We start from the raw sequence: 24,172 nt of genomic DNA on the forward strand, positions 1-24,172 counted from the left end.
AGACAGACTGGTCCTGTTTAGATGTTAAGTCAGAACTTATCAACTGTCTATTATAAACCTATCCATCTCTTTCTGCCTAAAGCCAATTGTCACATTGCCCAAAAGGCTACTAGTCTCTGCTCCCTTGACTTGCTGGCTTCATCTCTGACCACTCAGGTAGCCACATAGCCCAGTTACTGTTCCCTCTGCCAGAAGCACTGGTTCCCTCCAATGCTTCCTGCAGGGTGCTACTTAGATGTCATTTTCCAAATGATGTCCTCATTGTCATTCTGATCCCCATGTCCTCTGGGAAGCTCACCCAAGGCCACACTCACCCCATCGTGTTGAAGTCATCGTCTGGAGGCACGTAGTCCTCGTCATCACTGGTTAGACCCAGCTCGTTCCCGTAGCACTGGTGGACAAAGTGCCAGAGCTCCTTGGGGCACAGGGGCTGCAGGAGATAAGAGCCGTGACTCTGGTCCTCCTTCCCTCCCTCCGGCTTTGCCACCCTGCACAGAAGTTCTATACCCAGGTTGGCACCTTGCAGGGAAAGAAACCAAAGGACTCTCTCCCCAACTGTATAGAGAGGGTATCTCTATGACAGTACCATCCACCTCACATGTCCCAGTCAGATGCTAATCTTCTGCCTGATGATGTCAATTCTGACAAAGCCAAGGACATGGACCTTCCTTGTCTGTACCTTCAACACAGCTTTGCAGAGTGGGATTAACTGGCCCTTCGAGATTGGGAAATTCCCCATCTCTTGCTTTTCCTACTGATGAGGTCCACCATTAAGTGAAAGAAACCAGTGTAAATTTAGGGCCAACCTTATCTCTGAACACCCATAGGTGCCCTGACTCAGTCTTGCAACACCTTTAACATAAGTTAAAGGTTATCCTAGCTGACCCTCTCCTGATGACCTGAATGCTTTCTTTATTCTAAGGGGTGGTCAATTTGTGTACAAGGCTAGGTAGAGTTTCTAGTGTTTCCTGATGGGGGAGTATGTTTATTGGTTTCTTTAAAAACACTGTCCTGAGAGAAGCTAGTTTTCATAGGGTACAATTTCCAGAGAGAAGCAAAGGAAAGTCAAAGAAGCTAAGATCATGGGTGGAGACCATGAGTGATTATAGACGGAAAGAAGGGAAGGAGGTGGGACCAACAAGTACGTGAAAAGGCAAACAAGAGTGCAAGAGAAGCAGGTGCGACCAATAACTAAGAAAAAACAAACATTCGAGAATCTTTGCAATAACACACTTTCCAAATAATGGGAGAGGTCTCCAGACCCACACTTTGAAGAAATGGTTTAGGCATCTAGAAGAATACACTGAGTCAGCTTTCCAGGTTTCTGACTTAGAACCATTGACAATGGCGGTTGGGTCTTGTCTCTGGACCATCAGGTGTTGAGTGCTAGCTTTCAGTGATAACTAAGATCTTTTATCTAGACCTCCCCTCCTGTCCCTAGTCTTTGTGGATACCCTTCTTCCTGCCTGGGACACACCTGCTGTCTGTCAAATGATACTCTAGCCTGCTCCACCATTTACATTCCTCACTCTCCCTGAGTCAGGGACAAGCACGGTTAGCAGACTTTCACTAGTCAAAACAAGAGTTATTTTGGAAGATGACCAAGATCTATATCAGGGCTCTAAAGGTTCAAATTAGAAGAAGCTGCAGACTAGAATTGAATTACTGAGTTTTCTCCAGAAAACAATTAGCTCAGACTAGAGCCGAGATGGATACATACATGTATTTAATACTCTCATGTCAATTACATGGTGACCTAGTTGAAGGGACATATTATAGGTAGGGATTTTTTTCCCTTATGTTTTTTTCTCTCTAGCCTGGATAGTCCCCCAACATCTGACAGTTTCAAAATAGGAACTCTCTATGAACATGAGCTGTAATATTCCATTTGTGTCTCCTCATAACCTAACTCAAACATACCAGTCGTCAGTTGGTGGCTATCTTAACAGAGGTTTTTAATTTTCTTTATTGACAATTCTCTGAAACTCAGTGTCTTGTTGACCAGGGTGGACTCTCCCAGGATTAGCAAGTTCTTAGAAACAACTCACAGGTATACAAATATCCCCCTTCTCCACCTTGACCAGTTACCTCTCTCAAGACCAGGTACCCTAGAACTGGATGCTGGGCACCTACAGAAATCACTACCAGTGACTAATCCTACACTTACATCACTTGGCTTCCCAAGATGGCCACAGGAAAGGTTCTTATCCATTGTTCTGCTCCCCCTTGCCTCCTGACCTATTGAGGTTTGGTTGTTTGCTATGCTAAATACTGGTTGTTCCCAGGGACCACAGAAAGATTCAAGTGATGCTATGTGACCTTGCCCTCCAAGTTATCCATGATTGGTAAATAAAGATGCTGACAGCCTATAGCTGGGCAGAAGAGACATAGGTAGGGTTTAGGGTTCCCAGGTTGGGGTTGGAGAACCACGAGGTAGAAAAAAGAAGGTAAAGAGAAGAGAAGGCACCATCAGGTAAGAATCTCCTAATGGCCACGTGGGTTGGCTAATTGGCATTAAGAGCAGCCCAGATGAAACATGGTAAATTATATAATGGGATTATTGGCTGGGAAATAGACTTAATAGCATAGAAGATAGATATGTGCCCAGCTCTTATCCTGACTAATGCTTATGATAAATATAAAGGTTGTGTGTGTCTTTTGTCTAGGAACTAAATGGTCAAAAGCGAGGTAGAAACTCCAGGTTGAGATTAAATATTTCTATAGTATGACCAGTGCTTCTCCATGTGGCCTGGCACAACCTGACACGGCAAGCTTCCTTTCTGGAGATCCTATGGATAGGAAACCTGCTTCCCTCACAGCAGCCATTTCTATCGCTTCCTGCTTCATTCCACTTGACTACCCAAGCCCTGGAGATGGATTATGCAGTGGGACTAACATACCTGAAGTCACAGGTGCCTTACTCTGGACAGTGCTGGGACAGCCTCACAAGAGAGCTGACTCTACTCAGGACGCAAGTCAAGACTACTAGCAGAAGATTTCCAGAGCCACAGGCTCCTTTAGGGCTGGCAATAGCACAATAAAAGCACACGACCCAACTGGGACATTATCCAAGTGAGAAGAATGTTATAGGTAGATGGCCTCCCAGGCGGAAGAATAGAGCCAATCCCCCCTACCGATCATGTTTCTGTTTGTCTGTCTGCCAGTCTGTCTATCATCTATCTGTCTGTCTATCTTTCTATCTACCTATTTATTTACTGGAATGAAATTGATTTAAATTCTTCTCACATAATATATTTTGATCATATTCTTTCTCGCCCTAACGCTTTCCTTATCCTTCCGAACTAAATCCGTGGACTCCCTCTTTTGTTCTCTCTCAAATAAACAAAATCTAAAATTCTAAAATCTAAAATCAAAACAAATTCTCTCTCTCTCTCTCTCTCTCTCTCTCTCTCTCTCTCTCTGTGTGTGTGTGTGTGTGTGTGTGTGTGTGTGTGTGTGTGTGTGTGTAAAAGAAATAAAATTGAGAAGACAAAACCAGAAGCAAACACCAACAAACATGGAGTCTATTTTGTGTTGGCCAGCTACTCCTAGACATGGGGAATGAGGTCTGACCTAGAGGGCTGTTAATAGACCCACTAACACTAGCACTGACTTTCCCTTTCTTGGCAAGTATCCATTGTATGAATTCTTGGTTCAAGGGGCTCTGTGTCCACTTCCCCTTCAGGACTTACCTTTTCGAGGAGAGCATTCTGCCAGAGCCGGAACATCATCATGTACGTCCTATCCCGGGCTCCAAATGAAGTAAAAAAGTGCTAGAATGGACCAGAAGACGCAGAGAAACAGAGAGAATGGAAACATGGTCCTCCTTTCTTTCAGTCAAAATACACAGTCTCAAATGCCACTGACTGTCCGTTATCTAAAACTGTAAGCACTAGGTACCTGAAGTCTCTAGGTGCCCACAGTAACCAAGTTCTTCAATATTTTACCAACCTTATTCTGTGTTGTTTTTTTTTTTTACTCTAGTTCTAAATTGTGTCTGCCCGTCCCCCAAATATAAATGTTCTGTGTTCACCAAGTAGAATTGGGTAAGAGCTGAGCTGGCGTACTACATAAGCAGAATGTGACACACCTACTGACCCAAAACCTTCAGCTAAATCCGTTGCAAGTGAAGGCTATCCAATGCAGTCTACAGTCGCATAGTCACGGGACTCAAGAATCAGGTGTTCTAGCTCAAAGTTCAAAGTTCTAACATGCTACCCTAACCCCTGCTCAGCCTTCAACCACTCTGCTCACCCAGGGAGTATTTTCTAGAACAACTGTACCCAGCTTACTGCCTGCCATTTCAAGCCCATGAGTCTAAAGAGGAGGGTGATTTAAGGGCAAGAATACAGGAGCAGGAGCATGGGGGAGCGGGATGTGGAAGGCACATAGGTACAAGAGGCAGAAGCTGACCACACATACCTTTTCTGAATCAGTGCAGACTTGGATGGCATTGGGAATGAGGCGAGCTGTTTTCTCTTTAGTCATGGAGCAGATATCTTTCAAACGGACTGTCAGCTGGCATCCCCATGGTAACAGAGCATGAGTAACAAGCAAGGGAGGGTATTAGTACAATCGTGCAAGGAGTGTTTACCTGGCACTAGTAGTTACCAGACAAAATCAAATCATGGTTCTCATCCTCTGGCCCTGGAAGGGATTAATTTAGAGATCATATAGTTTACAGCCTACGTCACAGAGGTCATACACTAGGGAACAGCTGGGCCTTATCGCCAGCCATGGGTACCTAGATTCTACAACCTGCTACATGGGCAGAGGACCTGTCATTTTTCTGCTTATATAAACACAGAATGTTGGTGCTGGATGGTCTTTTAATGCCATCTGAGCAATCTTTCTCCATCTTATTTTAAAAGATTAGGAAACAAAGACAAAAGTAAACCCACTAATTTAAAAATCACAATTAATAAAATTTTTCTGAGCCCTACAGCCAATGCCCTTCCTACTTTGCTATGTCTCCCTCTGCTGTAACTCATACCAGATAGCTATCTACACTGGCCAAAGAAAAATGTTTTTGCTTTGCTTTTTTGTTTGTTTGTTTGGTTGATTGTTCTGGTTTGGTTTTTATGCTGCCCTCCACACCCAAGAGATGGAAAGATACACATGGCAGAAGACATTTCATGACTGGAACTCAGAATTGGGTATCCAGTGTTCAGGCATGGGTTTGTGTTAACCACATAAAAGCAAGCAGGAAGGTGATGTCGCACATTCAGGAGGCAGAGGCAGGCAGATCTCTTGAGTTTGAGGCTAGCATGTTCTATAGAGTGAGTTCCAGGACAGCCAAGGTTATACAGAGAAACCCTGTCTATTAAGGGGGGAAATCAGCATACATAATATAAAGGCTTGGGAAGAACACAAAGTCAGCAAAGGAAGAAAATGAAGGCAGCTTGCTCAGTCATGGCCAAGATGATAGCCCTGGGCACCAAGCACAGAGAAGCCTTGTGCATGCTAGGTAAGAGTATCACCACTGAGATGCATCCCACATGATTCCCACACCAACCCAAGTCCAAGCTCCGTACCAGAGTTTCCCAGCGGAAGATGTTGCTGTAGAAGCAGATCCAATTCTCTGAGAGGTAGAGTCGGCCCTGAAGAAGAATGTCTCTTTGGAGTGCACAAGAGTAATCTGTGTAGGAAGCAGGATATGAAGTTCAGAGGCAGGAGACATGATCGGCAAACCAGTGTTCAGTGAGCATGCTGTCCCTCCCTCCCTCCAGCACTGGGGGAGTCCAGGCATCTGCTGCTGACTAGTTGTGTAGCCATGGAAGTCTCTGACATCTCATGACAAGAACACAGAAGAGATGAAGTACACTCTGGCCTGGTGGCAGGATAGCACATCAGTATGACAGCCAACGACTGGCAGGGCTTTTAAAAAGGCCAGTGCTGTTTCATTAATTTCCAATCTTTTTCTACCATGACAGTAACCCGTTCTAAGGATCTGCCATTTGCAGAGGTCAAGTATGTCTTTGAATCCCTCCTGGGTGGGCTCTCAAGGATGCCACAGGAATGGCTTTTGATCCTAAGATCTGGACTTAAGATGTCTGTGTCACAGATGTGTATTCGCCATGTGGCCGGCTCCACCCGCTTGCTTGTGTTGGCTCTCAGCCTCTGGTCAGAAGCAGCCTGAGAGTTCTCTGGAACTCCCAGACTTCCTGGTTGGCCCCTTCCCAGGTTACTAGCTCACCAACAATGAGGCGCTCCGTGTCTGGGAGTTGCTTGAAGAGCTTTCTGAAGTCTTCATTTCTCTGCTTGTAAGTGGGGCTTAGCACCTGCAGGACAACAGCCAAGATTAGTACAATGTACTCACATACTGTAGGGTTAGAGATAGTGGGTGCTGGGGTAGAGGCTGTCAGATGCTTATGTGATAGAAAGACAAATATACTCTCTCTTCCCATAGTCTCTGGGAGGCCAGGTTAAGAAAGGGGCACGGAGAAATAACATACAGGACCTTGTCCTGAAAAACCATTCCTGCAGTTTTGGTCAGTGAGAAATATGAAATTGGGGTTCACATATATCCTAAGAACAGAAAGCAAGGAAGGAAACGTTCAAGTGATTCCGGGGACCATGATGACAGTGGTCACTGCCCTGCTTTCTCCCAGCTCTGCATTGGCAGTGGAAAGGACCTGAGGGCCACGCTAGCAGGACTTAGAAGAGGATTGGACAACGTGTACTTCTCAAAGTCTGTTATGATTAACAGTGAACTAAAGACATGATTTAAAAAAAATTAGAAGACATGGCACTAAGAGAAAAATTCCAATAACCGGGAAAATGTTGTGATGTTAAAAGTACATCTGGTACACAAGTCTGACACTCCCCTCCCTAATCTTACCAAAGCATCTACCAAACATGTACAATGAGAAAACTGAGGAAAGGGAAAAGCCCCATGCCCAAGGGCACCCAACTTCTATTAAGTGGCAGACCCCAAGATGAACGTATATTCCCCATAAACCCTATGAGTCGGGAGAGGACCAGGGACTTGTACAGAATAGAGAACCAGATCTAAAAATATGTTGTTGTCCCTTGCAGGCAGGCTCATTCCCACAGACTAACTTATCAAGTTTCCCAGACCACATGAAGCTCAAGAAGGAAGACCAAAGTGTGGACGCTTCAGTCCTTAGAAGGGGGAACAAAATTACTCACAGGAGGAAATATGAAGACAAAGTGTGGAGCAGAGACTGAAGGAAAGACCATCCACAGACTGCCCCACCTGGCATCCATCCCACATACAGACACCAAACCCTGACAATATTGTGAATGCCAAGAGTGCATGCTGACAGGAGCCTGATATAGCTGTCTCCTGAGAGGCTCTGCCAGAGTCTGACAAATACAGAGGCAGATGCTTGTAGTCAACCATTGAACTGAGAATGGGGTTCCCAATGGAGGAGTCAGAGAAAGGACTGAAGGAGTTGAAGGGGTTTGCAACCCCATAAGAACAACAACATCAACCAATCACACATGCCCAGAAACCCCAGGGACTAAACCATCATCTCAAGAGTACACAGGGATAGACCTATGGCTCCAGCCACATATGTAGCAGAGATGGCCTTGGTGGGCATCAATGGGAGGAGGGGCCTTTGGTCCTATGAAGGCTTGATGCCCAGTGTAGGAGAATGTCAGGGCAAGGAGGTAGGAGGGAATGGGTGGATGAGTGGGGAGCACCCTCATAGAAGAAGGAGATAGCATGTTTCCAGAGAGGAAACCAGGAAAGGGGACAACATTTGAAATGTAAATTTAAAAATCCAATAAAAGAAAAAAAAGAAAAAAGAAACCCCACCAGCCAGTCCAATAGTGAGGGATTCTGCCCTTTTAGAGCATACAGTCTTAAAAGTATTTTTTTAAATGGAGAAGAAAGAGGGCTGAAGAGATGGCTTGGCAGTTAACAGCACTGGTGGCTCTTCCAGAGGATCCAAGTTCAGTTCCCAGCACCCACATGGCAGTTCCCAGCACCCACATGGCAGTTCCCAGCACCCACATGGCAGTTCCCAGCACCCACATGGCAGTTCCCAGCTGTCTGAAACTCCAGTTCTAGAGGATCTGGCACCTCACATGGACACACATGCAAGCACGCAAGATAAAAATAAATTGATCGTTTAAAAAAATCTTTTAAAATGAATGCAAGTAAAAAAGAAGGATGGCCGGGGCTGGGGATTTAGCTCAGTGGTAGAGCGCTTACCTAGGAAGCGCAAGGCCCAGAGTTCGGTCCCCAGCTCCGAAAAAAAAGAACCAAAAAAAAAAAAAGAAGGATGGCCATAGATAAATGGCACTCAAGGATTATGCAAAGAGTATATAACCAGCCAGTCTGAGTTCGAGACCAGCCTGGTCTATAGAGCAAATTTTGGCCACACAGAGACTCTGCCTCAAAACACAAAACAAAAGGTGTACAACCTAGGAAGAGCCACACTCAAGGACAGAGGCACATCTGCATTCCACCAGGCCATATGCTCACACACACACACACACACACACACACACACACACATACACACACACTCACACACACTCACACACACACACTCACACACACACTCACTCACACACACACTCACACACACGTATGGCTCTGACCCTCCACCAGGGACCCATGCCTGAGGAACATGCTGGTCCTGCTGGCAGTGACATGTGGTTTCTGGCCTCTTACCCTCCCACCCACTTTCCTGAGAACTCACATTCTGGTGAGGGATGGATACTTCACACGTTCATGTTTCAACTTTCTATGAGGCTAAATAACCCACGTGGAAACAAAGTCAGGAGACTGCTCACATCTGAACCAAAGACTCCCAGACTGAGGTACAGCCTATCACTCTGACTAAAGGAAAGGAAATAGGAAGCAAGTTGGAGAGAAAACAGTGGAAGTTCAGTTTGGGTCCATGCTCTAAGAGGGAGAAAACAGAAGAGCTGAAAAAAAGAAACATCTCATCAACCTGTCTATACTTTGAATTTCAGGCTTTTGTTCTTGACTTACACGTGTACTATGAGAGGCCCGGTTACCTTTTCCCAAAGTACACCATGCTACCATATAATTTCAAACTTCCCAAACCATCTATATGTGCTTGAACCAGGGTTCCAGACCACTGAAAGGAAGCCATCTGGAATCTTAACTATCCTATGATTTCTGTAGCCAGGAAAGACCCGATATAACAGTCCTCCAAGGATCACTAAATACTACGCAAATGCTCCCCAGGCAGCCACCCAGCCTCTGAGACCAGAATCCACACATAGGAGACCCTTGCTCAACGACCTGGCTCATATTCCTCATTATATCCAACTCACCTTCTAGACTACTGTTGAACAAATAAGCATCCAAGAGCAAGCACCAGTCCATCACATACACGCCTCATGGAGATGTCGCTCTCCCACTGCATACTTGCGAAACATGAGGCAGCGGTTAAGCAACTTGCCTGAAGAATGTGAAAACCTAGCAGGAATGGAACAAGGGTCCTATCCAACTGCCAAAAAGAAGCCGACAGGGCTTCCCAATAAGCAGCACTCATGTGGGAAGGGACAGTCACCTGCGTTAGGACTCTCACTAGCTAGCCTCTCACATTTCTGGAGGCGTCTTTGCAAAGTTCCTGCACGAGGTGGTAGCCCCCAATCCTCTTCAAGAGTAACTGGGTATTAACCATCCTGTTACCTGATGCCAAGTTCCAAATTCCACCCACGGTTTCCTCTTCCCCAGGCCTCTATCATATCCAATGAGAGCTCCAGAACCCACAGAGATGGAGACACAGAAGTCTGGGTACAATCTCTCTCAGAAGCAAGCAGGAAAAGGCAATGATCTTTTGTGCGTATAGCAGTGGGGAGGAATGAGGAAAGCTTCCTCTCTCACATTTGTACCACCTAACTGGTTTTATTCTACTGTCTGTTGATGTAGATGGTAGGCCAGTCTCTCTGTACTAAAAGCACAAAGACACATTGATGGGAATACTTAGCTTACAATCCTATGTCCCCCTATGCTGGGAAACCTAGTTCTCTATACCCACTTCCTGTGTACTCTTAAAGCACTCTCTTCCAACGGTGAGGCAAGGTTCACCTCTACAAAATGGCCAAAGAACTCTGGCTCGAGGGTTGTTAAATCTGAGTCTCTCAGCAGGGCCACAGAGGCATGGAAGAGTGCACAGAACAGTTGTAGGGACACAGAGAGTTCGGGTCACACACTCACGGCTGGGATTTTCTCAGATCCAGGCCAGCAGAGGTGTTCGGGACCAACAGGTGCATCAGCGAGCCTCTTCAAGTACCACAGCAGAGACTGGCTGTCCAGTTCCAGCAGGAGGCTCCAGAGGATCCCAGATTCTGTCAGAGATTCCATCACCCCCAACAAATGTCCCAGGCAAGGGACCTTGGGTCCTTAGGCTGAGTCTCAGGTTCCCTCAGAATGGAAACAGTAAGTCTTGCCTGGACTGGATACGAAGTGCTCTCTTGCCTTCTACACAGAGGGTCTACACAACCCCAGTTGATATCCTTTCTGCTCTCAGAGCTGTACTCCCAGTTCAAGCTCTCATGAGTGAAAAGATAACAACAAGCATGGTTCTCAGAGAGGACTGGCTGTCCAGTCTCCCACAGTTAGACTTTGCTTCATGCTTCCCTTGTCTTCAGTCTCGGGGCAGCCCCGAGGGGGTGTGGTCAGGCAATACTCCCTGGTTGGTGCAGTCAGTCAAGAGTCCGGGTAAGGCCAGACGACACAGATACAGCAGGTACACAACATAAGCTGTGAGTTGCGGAAGTGCAGCCCCACGTGATCAGGCAAACTTTGCAGAGCAGGATGACCCACAGCTGGCTCCAGAGGCCTCTATTCCACACTGGCTACTCACACTCAGTGACTCACAAGTGGTTCAGAAGCTCCAGAGAGGCCCATGGTGGTCCTGATCCTTAGTCCAGCTCTGCCTCACAGATTGGCCTGTCCAGTGAGTATGCTTCTATCCCCCCGGGGCCAGGCCAGGATCGCTGTGACTCACATCTCACCCAGGCAAAAAGGGCCACCACTTAGCTGCAACACAGGGCCTGCTCTCACCCCAGCCCTGCACACACCCCTTTTTCCTCCAGACCGTGCCCCTTTCAGCTGGCCAGCAAATGACTTCTTTGTTAAGAGTCACTGGGGCCTGAGGGAGGGAGGCAGGGCTGGTGGGCGGGCAAGGCCAGAGCCCCACACATGCTTCAAGTTACAGGATCTGGGTGATGGGCCTGGCCAATGTCCTGCAGTAACCTCGGGCCTAGCTTGGCCTCACCAGCAGATGTTTCCTGCAATGGAACGTTGCTGGCCAGGGCTCTCGGTGGAGGAAGGGAAGGGGAGGTGCCAAGGGCATCCCAGCTCTGGTGAAATATGAAATTTGAAACTGAATAGACTAGGGATTTCTTAAGGGACAGCTCCCCTCTAAGGAACACATCCATTCGGCAACTTCTCTGATGCAACCATCAGCAAACATGGGAACTTCCAATGAGCTGGTCACAGAGAAGTTGGACAGACAGATAGTCTGGAGAAGATGAGGTCTGCCTGATGTGAGTTTCTCAAGAACTGTACCCTACCTTCCATATAAGGAGGCATAGGATCAAAGCCAAGCATTGGCCGGCAGCTACTCAGACCTTGAGGGCAAAATAGCAAGAGCAGACCTTCAGGACCCTGGTTAGACGAAAAGAGACAAGTAAAAGAAAGAGACAACCGAAATGACATCTAAGCAGAAAGGGTGCTTGGCCAGTGGTGCTCAACCTGTGGGTCGTGAACCCTTTTGTGCCAACCCTTTCATAACGGTCACCTATCAGATAGTCTACATATCAGATATTTACATTACAGATCTCAACAGTAGCGAAATTATAGTTACGAGGTAGCAACAAAAAATAATTTTATGGTTGCAGCATTAGGAAGGTTGAGAATCACTGGTCTAAACAGAGAAGTAGAGAAAGGGTAGACAGCATTGGAACCAGGAAAGCACAGACTCCGAGACCTTTGCAATGACTGAGGTAGCTCCCCTGCAATACCCAGACAGCCTACGCTACACCAGGTGACCTACCCTAGCAGGAAAGCCTTGAGCTGGTGCATCATGGATAATGGTTCTTTGTCTTATAAGCCTTGGGAACTTCCTGTGCTTAAACCTTGGCATGTTTTAAAATAACCCCAGTGAACACACAGAATACACATTCTTGGGTCTCAGACTCAGAGACACCAATTAAGAAGAACATGATAGCCATTGTTAGGGTAAATAGAGGGGAAAGAATCCTTGATCAAGGTGTCTTCTAACACTCTCCCCTTCCCATCCTGAAGGACACCTGCCTTCTCTCATCCATCCTAAGGTAGACCCTACTCTGACAGATGTCGCCTTCACTGGGAATGATCCACCCTTTAATCTTTTCTAGCACTTAGTATTTCATATGTTGTGTAAAAATTATTTAGTACATAAATGTATTCTTTATCTTCCTATTGGCATATACAGAGAGAGACAGACAGACAGACAGGCAGACAGACAGACAGACATGCATAACAACATATACACATGCACACAGAGATCCCTATTTTTTTAAGGTTGACTTCTTGGGCCTAGTCGCTGCCCTGGTTCTATCACAAGATCACGTTCTCTCTGTGCATCAGTGGTCCTCAAATTCTGTGACAGGTGGATGCAGCAATTCTATTTTCCAGGGTGATCACAATATCTCTTTTTAGGTCCATACCACACCCAAGATACAGGTGGTATACATAGTTCCAGGAGGCTCCAGGTACTTAACAGAAATTCCCTGGAAACACTGATATCTAGCCATAGACACAGGACAGTTGAGTTGGTTACTATCTGGATGAGACAGGAACAGTTTACACTCAACTCAAGGAGATAGTGCCATAGGAGATGAGTCTTGGTCTACATTAGCCTTTGTCTCCTCCACCCCCTCACCAAGGGCTGGGCAGGGTAGGGCAGGGCAGGGCCGAACCCCAGGAGCCGGAATGAGCCCTTAGTTAAACATTAACTCTATGGCAAACACTGAGTGCTGGGACCAACTGGTACCCTTTCTCCAGGTTCAGCAGGAAGGAGGGGGTGAGAGAGACTGGTCGAGGTGGGGAGTGGATTTGGGGTTCAGCATTGACCTCACCTAGGAAGAAACCAGTTAAGATACACAAAGAAAAACCTGGTGCTCCAGCCAAATGCGGTAGGCAGAAACCAGTCGCGGGTGGGATGAGACGACAAGGGAAAGGTGACTAAACATTAGTTGGGCATGGGTGTAATGCAGAGGGGTGCAGAAGGGGTAGCATTGGTGGGGGGTCTCATCTGGAATGGTTATACCGCCACGGGAGAGTGAAGTTTAGAGCTGACTGACTTGTCATGGGGGTAGCAGAAAGATTCCTCAAAGTCATAGATGAAAATATAGCTTGGGGGCAGATGGGTGTGAGAAAACACCGGGTACTGAGTATGTCATTGCTGCTGCCCTAACACCTGCAAGTCCACTCCTATAAAGCTTTGTCCTTCTATTCTCAGACTGATGCCAGGTGGGCTTGCCCTGTCATTCCCAGGACTGGCACCAATCCTCTTTGCCGTCCTTAAAGCCAGTTTTCCTTACAGGGACAGTGACAGGCAATGTGGGTACTGTCTCTAGCAGCTGCCCTATTTCAGGCTCTGTCCCTAAGTTGCTATGGAAACACTAACACCTCAGGAAGGACACATCAGGCAGGAGGGTCTATCTGCCCACCTGGGGTTCAGCAAGGCCAGTACCTACCGGGACCAGGAAGGATCATATTTAAAAGGCAGATGATAATTCCTCAAGCTTTAGTCTGACCATCCTTATCTCTGCCTACAGTTCCAAAGCCCGGTCACCTGACCCCTTAAGCCCCTAACCACTACTATACCTTTGTATTCCCAGGCTAGAGGCTCTGCTGAACAGAATGAGCCGGTCAGCTGTGGGGGTGAAAAGCCAAGTGGGGCCCCAGGAGAGTTGCACAGACAGGGTTTTCATACTCCACCCTGACCCCGATCTTCACCCTCAACAGTCTTGTCCCTGTGTCACTGGGGCCACGTCCCTTCTTGTGACTCATCTCTTCAGGTCATGCTAACCTGCTATTTTGCAGACAATCTCACCGTAGCTAGTCATGGGGTTAGTCATGGGTAAAGGAGTTGCTTTTTATCCCCCTACAGACTGGTGATGACAGTAGAAACTGGCTTCCTCTTAAATCCCACCCAGGGACTTTGACCAGGCCTCGGGTACTCCTCCGGTAGTCAGGACCCTGTAGGGCCCTAACTCTAGCCTGCCCCTAGTGCATGAGATGATGAAGTTTGCATCTATCACAGCTGGTGAGCTGCCTCTAGCAGTGGGAAAGAGATTGGAAAAGAGGAACAGGTCACCAGGATCCTCTATGAAGGTCAGATTCCAGCCAGCCGGCAGCAGACAGCAATGGAGAGGAAAGGTAGGTCTAAGGGAAGGCAGGTCAACAACAAGGGTAGACTTCGAGCTTCCCAAAGGAAGCTGGGTAGACTAGGAGGGGGTAGTGCTGAGGGGAGGGGTCAATGGAGGTTTCCCTGGTGATAAATCTGAACACAAGGGTATAAGGCAGAGCCACAGCACTCAGAGAAGGTGCTTAGTGAGTCAGGGCCCAGCCGGTAAGCCTATCTAACAGGTGGTGGACCTGGAAGGACCCAGGTCATAGATTCCAGTCCCAGCCAAGGCAACTGGGCCAATGTCGAGGGTAAATGCACTGGCAGGGTCAGAGAGAACCCAAGGGAAACGGCTGCCGGGTCAGACAGACAGCAACTGGCTGGCAACACTAATAACCGAGCTCTGGAAAATGGGGAACGAGGGCATCTGTCTCAACAGAAAGAGTGGGAGGACTTCGTCCAGCCAGCCCGCATGGGTTCTGTTTCTAACTTGCCTCTCCACTATCGCAGTTACTGACCCTACAGGAGCTAACTCTTGCACAAGTGAGACCAGAGCCTGTCAGCTAGGCAAGCCTCAAGCACAGCTCTCAGCGACTGCAGCTATGGCGATCGGAAACTGTCTGTGGTTTCCCCGTGTCCACCTGCCATTTCTATTTCCTCCTCCACTTCCATTCCTTTTTGCTTCCTGCACCAACGCCAAGTCTGGACTCTACAGTGCATAGATAGCAGGACCAGGAGGAGGGTAGGCGGCAGCCGGGGCAGGCAGAAAGGAATGTGTTGGTGGTCATCCCGGAGGACTTTCGAAGGTCTGAAAGGTTCAACTGCAGACAGACGCCCCCTCTTTCGAATCCTCCAGCCAAGAGGCCTGTCTGTCATCCAGCTGAGTGGGGGCTCAGACGTCATAGCCTCAGAACCAGGCTGAGGGAGGACAGAGATGAAAAGAGGGGTATCGGGCCTTAAAAAAAAATGTATAGTGATCAGAAAGAAAATGGAAAGTCAGCCAGGTGACTGGAAACCCGAGAACAAAGAAGCGCATGAAGGAGGAAGAAAGGAGTGGTGGGTGGGAGCAGAGAGCAAGGAGCCTCAAGCAGCACAGGACAAGAAAGCAGAACAAACAGGAGCAGCCGTGCTAAGAGTCATGCGAGGAGAAAGAGAGCGGTAAGGACAGCGTTCGCATCACAGACAGGATCTGCCTGCTCAAATCGGGATGTTTTAATTGCCCAATAGCACTGAGGCTGTGCTTTCTGTATCCCTTTGGTGACACGGATTCTTGCAATGCCACTTAAAAGGAGATTACTGGTTGGAGGATGCTTGGGCCAGGACAGCTCACACACACACACACACACACACACACACACACAGAGAGAGAGAGAGAGAGAGAGAGAGAGAGAGAGAGAGAGAGAGAGAGAGAGAGATGCCTCACACCTCCCCTCCAAGATATGAGCTACTATCAGCCAGAGGAGGCCAGAGGCCAGAAGACCCTTGGTCTGAGTCAGAGAGAAAGAAGAGACAATAGGAGGCGGAGTTCAGCTTCTCTTCCACCCACTGTCATCAGAATCCTCAATGTCAGGGGCTGGGGATTTAGCTCAGTGGTAGAGCGCTTACCTAGGAAGCGCAAGGCCCTGGGTTCGGTCCCCAGCTCCGAAAAAAAGAACAAAAAAAAAAAAAAAAACAATGTCCTCAGATCAACACAGGCCCCTTGGGGTGCTCAGTGGGGCTGGGATAGGCCGGCACAGAGCAGTTTGTGGGAAGCCAGAGTGTTAGCTGACGTGTGTCTAACTTTAAGGGACTGCTTAATACCATGTTGGAATACGCACGTGGCCCAGAAGGATGATTTGGACCCATAGCCCCACACGGAACACACGTGTCACCTCAAGCCCCTCCAACCTCTGTCATTCCACCATCCTGATAGCTTCTCCAAGCCTTAGCTCCCGCTGGAGCAGAACGAGGTACAAGAGGAGGTAAGCATGCAGGAGTGGAGTGGAGGAGTGGTATTCTCAGCACAGACCAGCTTAAAGAAGGGAAGACAAGGGTCTGAGACCTGGCCACAGTGTGCCTCAGCTGGCCCATCCCCTTGATGGTACAGAACATGTGGACAGGGCAGGCTCAGGGAATTTAGCCAGCTGCTCTTCCAGGGAAGAGCCCAGGGCTGTGCAGCCTAGTCTACGTGATGAGTTGAGAATAGAGGCCTTACAGGGACTGGTGACTCCACAAAGCACTTTCAGAGTCCAGAGCTGGATGAATAGCCACTAAGGATGACCTAAGAAAGACCCTACCTTATAGACCAGAAGGCAGCCAAGACTTCAATAGGAGCACGCTCTGGAGGGCACTGCATGTCTGTGACACAGGCTATCATATAGCATGCTCTGGAGAGCACTGCATCTTTGCAACACATCTCATACAGCACAGTCTCTCAGCTCTAGCTCCTCACAAGATGTCTGCCTGGTGATGCTAATGCTAGCCCTAAGTTCATACCCCAAGCCTTACCTAGCCACATAATTCTTCCTGGCCTTTGAAACAGACACTCATTCCTGGCTGCTCTCTGATTTCATACAGGGCACTAAATGAGGAAAGAGATGAGGTGGGTCATTTCTTTCATGTCCCCAGATCAAATCTTCCTCCCCAGGACGTATCTATCCTGATGTAGAATGGAACTACTGTGTCTGTTTTGGGGTGAGAGGAAGAGGTTGACAGAGGCAAAAATTTAGAAGACCAAAACTGCACGTGACAATGCTTCTTACAACCCTTGTCCCTGCCTCCTCCACACCCATTTTACTATTACCCAGTAAGAAGAGAAACAGAAATACTTACATTGTACCAACTCTGGCTTTTCTGAAAAGACAAAATAAAAAAGAATAAAATTAGTTAGGGAAAAGACGTTGGAAGTGGCCAGAGTATTCCTTCCCCCTGGGGCGAAGGTAACACAGACAGCGGAGGGTGGGCAGGGAGGAGGAATCCAAATGCAGCTGAATGCTTCCCATGTTGATGCTCGGAAGGGTCCTCCTTTCACAAGACAGCTCCAGAAAGGAGGCCCGGGGAGCAGTCCATGCTGGAAGCCCCCACCACAGCTGGGGCCATTGGAGATGCAGGCAGTGGCAGCACTAGCTAGCGCTCAACCAGAAGGGAGTGAGAGCCCCATCGCCAGGTCCTACTGATGGGGATGTGGGATATGTGGTAGGCATCCAAAACCTAGTCCCCAAGTGGGTTCTGACTAGAAGCAAAGTATACAGAGAGCCCAACACGGCCTCCTGCTCCAGGTCATCTCCCCTGTCAAACGCAGGGTAGAATATTTTGGTGAAGGGATTTAGAAGAGAGTATCTAAAAAGTTATACTACATTCTCAGCTAAAGGGTGAGTAAATTCCTCCTATCCCAACAACTGGCTGACCTCCTAATAGCTAGTAAATGGTTGGGGTTCTGCAGGGGAAGGGAGTGAGATTGTGTCATCTCTGAAGGCTTCTTCTGACCCATGGTGTTAGATATAACTCAGTATTCTAAAACCATATCCTGTCCTCAGCTCTGTAGTTGAGGAATTCTCATTCTGATCTCCCCATGGGATCTGAGACCTTCTGATGAAAGAAGAATGGCAAGATTGCGTCTGGTCTGCTTCCGACCTCTACTTACGAACATTCTGTTCTGATGTTAGAAACTTTACCAGCAGGTCAAAGACTCAATGAGAGACCAGAAGTATGGGGCCTATACATTGTCAGCAACTTAGAGCTTGTGTCAAAGAGCCAGCTAATAAATGCAGAGCAGACCAACCACTGTGTCAGCTAGTAAGGTGTGTGTGTGTGTGTGTATGTGTGTGTGTGGTTATGTGTGTGTGTCTGTGTATGTGTGGTTGTGTGGTTGTATGTGTATGTGGTTGTATGTGTGTGGTTGTATGTGTGTCTCTGTGTGTGTGGTTGTATGTGTGTCTCTGTGTGTGTGTGGTTGTATGTCTCTGTGTGTATGGTTGTGTGGTTGTGTGTGTGTGTCTGTGTGTGTGCATGTGTGTATGTCTGTATATCTGTGTATCTGTGTGTGTATAGTTGTGTGTGTGTCTGTGTGTATTTGTGTGTCTCTGTGTATGGTTGTGTGTGTGTGTCTGTGTGTGTGTGTGTGTGTGTGTGTGTGTGTGTGTGTGTGTGTGTCAGAGTGGAGGAGGTGACTATGAACCAGGGACCTGTGACTGTGACCACAATGATGAGAGATGACCATGTCCATCACCAAGTTTTTCCTTTGAACCAGAAACCTGCCCAACACCTTGAGCTACCCAGTCAGCACAGTGGGCAGAGGTAGGGAGTGTAAGGGGCATAGGTATGATTATGCTTCTCCCTCACACAAATTTCACAAGCCCACCTGACCAGGGCAGCAGGTAACAATGCAGACACTCAGTTCCCCTCCACTAGGAACTCTTTGTGGTCATTCCTCAAAAGGAATGGTGGTCTAATCTAGAAAGCATAGTCTTTTACCACAGTGGTCTTCAGAAGTTGAAAGCCAAACCCACATAGCCAAGACTATTTCGTCATGGAGTGGGAGTTGCTATCTTGTAGGAAGGAATTCTGGACCTGAACATTCCCATCTAAGTAGTTTGGCTAAGGCTGTGCGTGCCTGGAGAGGGTGGGTGGAGCAAGAAAGTTACACCTAGCTGGACCACCATTTCATATATCTTTCTGGGGTGTTCACAACTGACTCTAGGCCCAGACAGAATTGGGTTTGTGCTGACATAATGACATAATGACAGTAAGCACACTCTTGCGGCTACAAATCAAGCGATTCGTCCACAGTTACCGTATGCTGTACTAACCCTGACCCAGGCTGGTCGCCTGCTTCCCAGCTGAGGGAAATCTCTCTCAACTGCATCCAAGCACTTCATTCCTTGGCACTTTTGGAATCAACCCTAGAAGGAAAAGGGGGCCCATGGGAACAGGGATCCTTTGTCATCCCCAACCATGGTGCCTGACCCCTCTCCCCACACGGACAGAAGTAGATCTTCCCTTTCTGGGAACTGACGTGAAGAAGCTAGCTCCTTAAGAAACTACTTGGCACAAACGGCTTCAGAACCCCAAGAGCTTTCTGCTGGGGACAGCCATCCCATCTCTAACGAGCTCTGTGCTACCATTGTGGTTAATGTTCCTTATCTTATACAGTGAGGATATCAGAAAGGATGTCTAAGGACTAAAAGAAATGAGAAAGGCACCCTCTGAGAACTCTGGAGGCTCTGCCCTGACCATATCCCTACACAATTCCTTCTGTACTGTCACTGAGGCTGCCTCAGGGACGTGTACACTTATATCTCCAGTGAGACTCACGTTAGCCCTCAAGACTGCCCAGCAGGAAGAGTTCCTAACCTGCCTCCCGGAGAAGAATTACATCCTCGAGTTTCGGCATTCCTGGGCTGAGTGCTAAAGGGACCTCCTGTGAAGGAGGTTCTCAGAGAGGCTTGAGGCCCAGGAGGATGGCACACTGCTATGTCCCTATCTGGAGGAGAGGGCTAGGGCTCAAGACGGGGCAGAACTAGGGAGGCCCGGGAGCCTGCACTAGATGGTTAAAGGGGGAGAAAATGAGAACATCAAGCCGCTGGAGGCAGGATAGCAGCTGGAGGAGGAGGGCCTGGAGGACCTACTTTGGGTTTCTTTGGCCTTTTCTACAAGGAATCAGGCAAGCAAGGACCAGACGGAATACAAGGCTCCTAGAAACATACCCAAGCTACTTTGTAGCAGTTTCCTGCCCTTGCATCTAAAGGCATCTCCTACCGTGAACGCTCAAGGTGTCTGGAAGGGGAGCCAAGGTGGGGGAAAGGGGGAAGGGAGACCGGGGCCGGGAGCTCTACATTAAAGCATAAACTGGATCCGGGAGGCAAAGAAAACAAAACAAAAAACAAAACAGTGTCTTACTTTGATCAGATTAAGCTTGTCATACTGAAAAGAAAACCATAAAAATTAGAATTCAAACAAACAAACAAACAAACGAACAAACAAAAAGGCGACAGGAGCACCAGTGTCGGAGCACCGGGCACTGCCAAGCACTGACAGAGAGCTAAGCTGCGAGGCAGAAGCCAAGCATTGAGCGGGCCTATCTACTTGGCAGGCCTGCCAGGGCGGAGAGCAGCTCTCTAGAGCTGCTAGGGGCAGGAGAGCATGTCCTGGCTCCCTCTAGTGGCCACAGGCCGTCACTACTGAGTGCAGCTTGACTGGGGCCCAAATGCAAGGCTTTCTGGGAGTGATAATCAGCCCTGAGCTCCCTACTCTAAGCAGAAGCAAGAATCAGCCTCAGCCAGTGAGATTATGATGGGAAGGGTGAAGCCTTAATGGTTTCCTGTCCCAATCCTGTGTCTAACAAAGGAAGAAATGAAGGTCGGAAAGAGGGGGAGGGGTGGGAGGGAGGGGGAAGAGACACTGTGAAGAGGAGACATCTTACAGCCTGCATAGAAGTTACACAACGGGGACTCTTGCTCTTGCTTCCTCTTGACCCTTTGTCCCTTCTCTCCCCATTCCCCTCCCCCCTTCTCTCCACATGCTCATGGCTGGCTTCTACTCTACTCCTCTACTCCTTTCTCTGTCGTACTACCCTCTTAACTCCCCTCCCCATGCCCTGAATAAAGTCTATTCTATACTAAAAAAAAAAAAAAAAAAAAAAAACAATCAAGAGAGAAATTACACACGGTGGCCTCTTTGCAGGCGGTGGTCAGGGATGCCCCAGCTCCAGCTGTTGTGACAACAGATCCAGCTCACAGACCCTCCACACAGCTCTATCTGGCCACCTTGAAAGGGTGGTTCCTGGGGCAACAGCTTTAAAAGCTTTGACTTCACCCCTCTCGCACTTTCTTGCAGTCCAGTAACTGGGCCCTGCACTGAACGCCCTCTTCCCGTGGTGACTTTGTGTTGATCTTCTGCAGTCTGTGTGTCTTGTACATGCACGCTGCAGGCTGACCTCGGTTGCTCCCCAGTGGGGTTGTGCACCCTGCTGCCCTGCCCCATGGGCTGGGCTTGGAGGAGAGAGCTGCACACTTCACCTGAGGATTGGAAAGACTAAAGTCTCGGCAGATGTAGAGAGAAGGTAACCTGGTACCCATATCCGGCTGGGTTCTCCCTCTTCCGGATGAGCCGGGGAGCCCTCTGGTATACACTTCAACCAAGGCAGAGGAGTGAGTGCTGGGGTAGTGACCAAAGGTCTTCTATAACTCCTGTTCCCAGGTATCGGGCATGCCAGAACCTGCCCAGCCTCTTACACCCACAAAGGACTCCCACTGGCTTCCTCACTCCAGGCTCTCCTCTGCTGGCAACAGGCACTCAAAATCCTGAGAAATACACTTGGCAGCGCCTGAAGGACACAGTAGGCAGGCTCAGCTGGGAGCTTCTGGTTCTTCCATGGTAGTGAACGGTGGTTTGCCGCCGAGGACACTTACAGACCCTGTTGTAAATCGTCTCTCAGCTTCTTCCAACTGCACTTCTTCCCAACAGTCGACTTCCTGGGCCACACTGCCTTGCTACCAACTGTTCACCGTTTACTAACTCCAACTACTCCTCAGACTTCGGAGATCCCAGGGCCCTGGGGAGAGGCTGGTACATCTGCCTCCCACATTCACATACCTAGAGCCTGGTGGGTGCTATCGCCCTCAACAACCTCCATGTTCTGGTACTGTACCCTCCTTAACCGAAACCCAGCACACCACGAATGAGTACCAGAGTAGTATAAGCAAGTCTCAGGGGGTGACCTGCCACGTAGCTCTCCGGGGTGGAGGGAAAGATGAACTAGGCAGATCTCAAGGTCTTTCCTCGATTCTGCCAGGGAGGTCACGGTCACCCATCCAAGGGTCGCAGGAAACAACAGTATGACTGAGTGGAGGCTCCACACCCATGGGAACAGAACTACCTTCTGCAGGACTCTGCTTTTAGAAAGTGCCACGCAAGGAGGGAAACACATTCCCACTAGTGGTGGTGCTATTCGAGAAGCAGGCAGACACGGGGGGGGGGGGGGGCTGCTGATGGGGGCAGGGGGGGAACTGGGGTCTGTTCTCTGACATCAGGTGCAGTGGGAGTGGTCCCTCAGTGACTTCCAAGCCAGCCTGCCAAGGGATGGGGGTGGGGAACATTGGGTTCAGCCCTTCTGGGAAAGGGACCAAGCAGGACATATGGGCAGAATTGGCAGGGGTGGGGGGAGGGGTGCTGAGCACTACAGACAATTCAATACTAGAGGGGAGATTAAAAGACAGAGACAAAAGATGGCTTACTTTTGAGAGGCGCTTGTGAGACTAAGACCATGCATGCAAAGAAGGTATTTGGGAGACGGTGGGGAGAAGAGGAAGAACAAGAAATCAAAAAGACAAATTCAAGTGGGGTTTCTCCCAAGCCTCCCGGGGAGGGGGGTGTGGGGGGGTCCCCTTTCTCAAGCCCTGCTGATTTAGGAGCACCTGAGTAGAGGTGCCTCTTGATTGCCAGAGGCCTGGGGATGGAAGGGGAACTCTGGGGAACTGTAACCACGTAACCATGGGAGGCCTCTGTGCTAATCCTTGGACCAGGAGCCTGGGTGCTCAGACCCACAGGTACAGCAAGGACAAGCTTGAGAGGGATGGAAAAGCCCTATGACTATCCTCTCTGCAAGATGAGTAGGACATGGGTTGGGACAAAAGTAAGGCGGGGTGATGGCCAAGGAGGAGGTTAAAAATAGCCCTCCAGAAGGTTCCCTGAGGTCTCTCTTCCTGGCAATACAGTTGTCCCAAATAACGCCCCTTTGACAGTTCAAAGGGTCAAATTTAACGAAGGATTATAAAGATGACTCTTCCTGATCCCCAGAGCTTCCTCCACATCTCAAGGGTCTTGAAGTTCCTTAGATGCTACGGAGAGATGGGGAGTGGGGCGGAAAAGGGGCACGTGACTCACGACCCTCCCTGGATGATTAAACGGGAATCGATTCAACAAGAGTCTCCCCTGCTGCCCCTGATCTGACATGACCTCATCACACAGTCATGGGGCCGTTCAGTCACATGAGTACCCAGTAGCTGCCTTTGGCTAAGTAACGAGGGGTAACCAAGTTTCCAGCATGGTCTGCTCACCTTGGAATTTTTACCACCGCTCCGACCAGACTGTGAGGAGCAACTGCGTTGCACACCCTGCTCTGGGGTGGATGGGGACTTGTCCGAGGAGTGATCTGAGCCCTTTTCCACCATGGTGTCTCCGTCCTGGTTCTGTGGTGTTGGTGAGCGGGACCGCTTCCGGAGGATGGGAGAGCAGGCCGGCGTGCTGCGGTTGGAGTTACTGGCAGTGCTGCAGGGGCAGATGGAGACAGAGAATGAGGTGGAGAGGGAAGAGGAAGGAAGGAAGGAAGGCTGTGAGTGACAGTCAGCCAGAGACCCATGCAAAGGAGCCAGCTCAGGGAACCCAGGCAACAAGCTGAGGAGACAACCCGGCTAGGGACGCTGATTGTAATGTTGCCACTGGCCACCAGGGGGCAGTAGCGCCAGCGTAAAAGGGGGGAAATAGGACTAGAAACAAGCAGTTAAATACGTAAATAATCACCCATCCATCTCTGAGTCTACCCATCCAATCCTGTTTGAGCTTTAACTATATGCAGGAAGCTATTAGGGAAGATAATTAGACGCTGAAAGAATTCCTCAATATCGCCAGCTCATTTTATACACACTAAGTTTCAACACTTGCTCATAATGACAACCCTGCTTTTCAAAGTACTCACTCACAGACATGCTACTTCATAGGCACGTCTTTTACAAATTATTATGGCGTTTTATTCTTTTTTTTCATGCATGCGCCATGGGCATGCCTGTGGAGGTCAGAGGGCAGCTTGCCAGAGTCTGTTTCCTCCTTCCACAGTGTGAGTC

At 48.7% G+C, this 24,172-nt stretch overlaps 1 protein-coding gene across 20 annotated transcripts in view; it reads right to left on the reverse strand.

Moving 5' to 3' along the window:
- Nucleotides 1–24,172, reverse strand: part of Gramd1b (GRAM domain containing 1B) — a 239,324-nt gene that overhangs the window by 17,581 nt on the left and 197,571 nt on the right. For 18 of the 20 annotated variants that reach the window (XM_063265091.1, XM_063265090.1, XM_063265084.1 and 15 more), the window contains 7 exons: nt 23,390–23,600; nt 17,166–17,186; nt 6,197–6,281; nt 5,535–5,638; nt 4,423–4,518; nt 3,693–3,773; nt 315–430 (listed from right to left, as the gene is read on the reverse strand). In XM_063265091.1, coding sequence (XP_063121161.1) covers nt 315–430; nt 3,693–3,773; nt 4,423–4,518; nt 5,535–5,638; nt 6,197–6,281; nt 17,166–17,186; nt 23,390–23,600 — 714 coding nt within the window. Of the gene's footprint in view, nt 1–314; nt 431–3,692; nt 3,774–4,422; nt 4,519–5,534; nt 5,639–6,196; nt 6,282–10,171; nt 11,468–17,165; nt 17,187–23,389; nt 23,601–24,172 lie in introns of those variants that run through there. The other 2 variants (XM_039081042.2, XR_010053942.1) reach the window with 2 other exon arrangements.

The sequence above is a fragment of the Rattus norvegicus genome, chromosome 8 (assembly GCF_036323735.1).
Source record: "Rattus norvegicus strain BN/NHsdMcwi chromosome 8, GRCr8, whole genome shotgun sequence".
Taxonomy (NCBI): domain Eukaryota; kingdom Metazoa; phylum Chordata; class Mammalia; order Rodentia; family Muridae; genus Rattus; species Rattus norvegicus.